At 75.9% G+C, this 2,647-nt stretch overlaps 1 protein-coding gene across 1 annotated transcript in view; it reads left to right on the forward strand.

Moving 5' to 3' along the window:
• The window catches only part of AURANDRAFT_60832 (hypothetical protein), a gene marked incomplete at both ends in the record, with an annotated part of 9,330 nt that overhangs the window by 128 nt on the left and 6,555 nt on the right, over nt 1-2,647 (forward strand). The window contains 2 exons of the mRNA XM_009034165.1: nt 60-770; nt 970-2,448. Coding sequence (XP_009032413.1) covers nt 60-770; nt 970-2,448 — 2,190 coding nt within the window. The remainder of the gene's footprint in view (nt 1-59; nt 771-969; nt 2,449-2,647) is intronic.

Genomic DNA, 2,647 nt, shown 5'->3' on the forward strand with positions numbered 1-2,647 from the left:
CGGCGCCCGCGCGGCCCGCGGCGCGGCGGCCCATCGTGAAGAAGAAGCGCGCGAAGAAGGTCGGCTACGCGCGCGAGGACGACGAGCCCGCGGCCGCGGCCGCGCCGGCCGCGGCGCCGGCCGCGGCGCCGGCGCCGCCGCCCGCGGACGCGGGCCTCTCCGCGGAGCAGAGCGCCTGGCTCGCGGAGCGGGAGCCGTCGCCGAAGAGCGAGAAGCCGCCGCTCGACCTGCCCGGCGACTACGGCGGGACCGGCGAGCCGCCCGCGCCCGCGCCCGCGCCGCCGCCCGCGCCGCCGCCGGCGCCCGACGGCGAGAAGAAGAAGGGCGGCGTGCTGTCGACGGCGTCGCGCGTCCTCTTCGGGAAGAAGAAGGCGAAGAAGGCCGAGGGGTCGCCGAAGGAGGGCGACGAGTCGCCGCCCGCGGCGGCGACCCCCGCGCCCGCGGAGCCCGAGGCCGAGGCCGAGCCCGAGGCCGCCGACGAGCCCGCGGAGGAGGAGGAGGAGGGCGAGGAGGACGAGGAGGAGGAGGAGAACGACGACGGCAGCGAGGACAGCGGCCTGGGCGAGGACTTGGAGACGCAGGTCCTCGCGGCGATGGCCAACGGCGGCGCGCGAGAGCCGTCGCCGGAGCCCGAGCCGCCCGCGCCGGACGAGGAGCTCGCCGAGCGCCTCGACGCCTTCGTCACGGCGACGACGGACCTCTGCTTCCGCCTCGGCGAGCACGAGCGGCGCGCGGGCGAGGCGTGCCGCGAGCGCCTCGCGCTGTCCTGTGTGGAATTCAACCACTGGTTTGGGTGGTCCTGACCAAACTTCAGAATTCTCTAGCTCGATCAAATCGAAGTCGATTCGGCTGATTTTTGGACGAATCGATTGCTCTCGTCGAGTTCTCGAAGCACAGCCTAAGAGCTTGCGTCAAAACTGTCGCATACGCTCACATTGAAGTCGGGTTGAAGATTTGAATTCCACACAGGCGCTGTCCGCGGAGCAGCGGTCGTTCGAGGAGTCGCTCGACCGGTCCCTCCGGGAGCAGGCGCGCCTCGCGGAGCTCGAGGACTACGAGGCCGCCGACGCCATGTCCGTCGAGGTCGAGACCATGAAGCGCGAGATGGCGCTCCGGAGCGGCAAGCTCCGGGATTTATGCGTGGAGGTCGACCGCGCGGAGCGCGAGGTCGGCGGCCGCCGCGCGGAGCAGCGCCGGGCCGTCGAGGGCGTCGTCGCCTGGCTCGAGGCCTTCGAGCGGGAGACGCGGGACGCGCTGGCCGCGCAGACGCGCGACGCCGACGCGAAGCAGGCGGCTTTACGCCAGCGCGTCGCCGCGGAGGGCGAGCGGCTCGCGATGGAGAAGGCGCACGTCGAGCGCGACGCGGCGCACGTCGCCGACGAGTTCGAGCGCATGGAGGCCCTCATCGAGGCGCAGACGTCGGGCGACGCGGCGCGGCGCCACGCCCTGTCGCTCGAGAAGGAGCGCAAGGACGCGGAGCTCGAAGAACTCCAACGGCGGCTCGCGGTGCTCTCCGCGGAGCGCGACGCGGTGAGCGCGGAGCTCGGCGACTGCGACGACAAGATCCAGCTCGCGCGGTCCAAGTTCGAGCGCCAGCTGACGCGCCTCGCGCAGCGCGACGACATGGTCAAGGCGTCGGCCGCGGACTGCGACCGCGAACTGGCGGCTTTGGACGTCGAGACGCGGCGCTGCGACGACCTCGAGGCGGAGACGGCGGCGCAGCTCGACGGCGTCGCGCGGGTCTGCGACGACGCGCGCGACGAACTGGTCGTCGCCGCGCGGCTGCGGGACGCGGACGCGGTCTGGGCGGGCGCGGCGCTCGACGTGGGCGGCGAGTCGTCGGAGCTCCACGAGCTGCGCGTCGCCGTCGCGGAGGCCGAGGCGCTCGTCCACGACGCGTCGACGGCGCGGGCCGGCCTCGCCGACGACGCGACGCGCCACGGCGACACGGTGAAGCGCGTCGAGGAGAAGCTGCCCGCGTTGGACGTGGCGAAGAAGGCGGCCGCGGCCGCGCGGAACTACAAGGAGGCCGGCGCGCTCGCCAAGGAGGCCAAGGCGCTGGAGGCGCAGCGGGAGGACGCGCAGCGGGACCTGGCGGCTTTAGACGGGCCCCTGGCGGCGGCGGACGAGGCGCTCGGCGCCGCGCGCGCCGCGCACGCGGCCGCGGCGGAGGGGCTGGAGGCGCGGGAACGCGACGACGAGGTCGCGACGCTGCGGGCGCTGCGGGCCAAGGCGTCGGACCTGCGCCGCGCGAAGCGGTCCTTCGCCGAGCCCCGGGCGAAGGCGCAGCTGCGGCTCACGGCCGCGGCCGTCGCGCTCGTGCAGGTCGAGCTCGCGACGGTGTCCGCGCGCGCGGACGACCTCCGCGGCAAGCGGGGCCTCGAGGCCTACGACGACGACGGCGACGACGACGACGACGACGACGAGGCGCCGGAGCCCGCGGCGAAGGTCGCGCCGCCGCCGGAGGAGCCGGCGGACGACGCGGGCGCGGGCGACGCGGGCGACGCGCCCGCCGAGGACGCCGGGGACGCCGCGCCCGCCGCCGGGGACGCCGACGACGCCGCGGCGCCCGCCGAGGCCGCCGACGACGCCGCGGCGCCCGCCGAGGCCGCCGACGACGCCGCGGCCGAGGAGGCCGCCGCGGCCG

This window comes from Aureococcus anophagefferens, assembly GCF_000186865.1.
Source record: "Aureococcus anophagefferens unplaced genomic scaffold AURANscaffold_1, whole genome shotgun sequence".
Classification (NCBI taxonomy): Eukaryota; class Pelagophyceae; order Pelagomonadales; family Pelagomonadaceae; genus Aureococcus; species Aureococcus anophagefferens.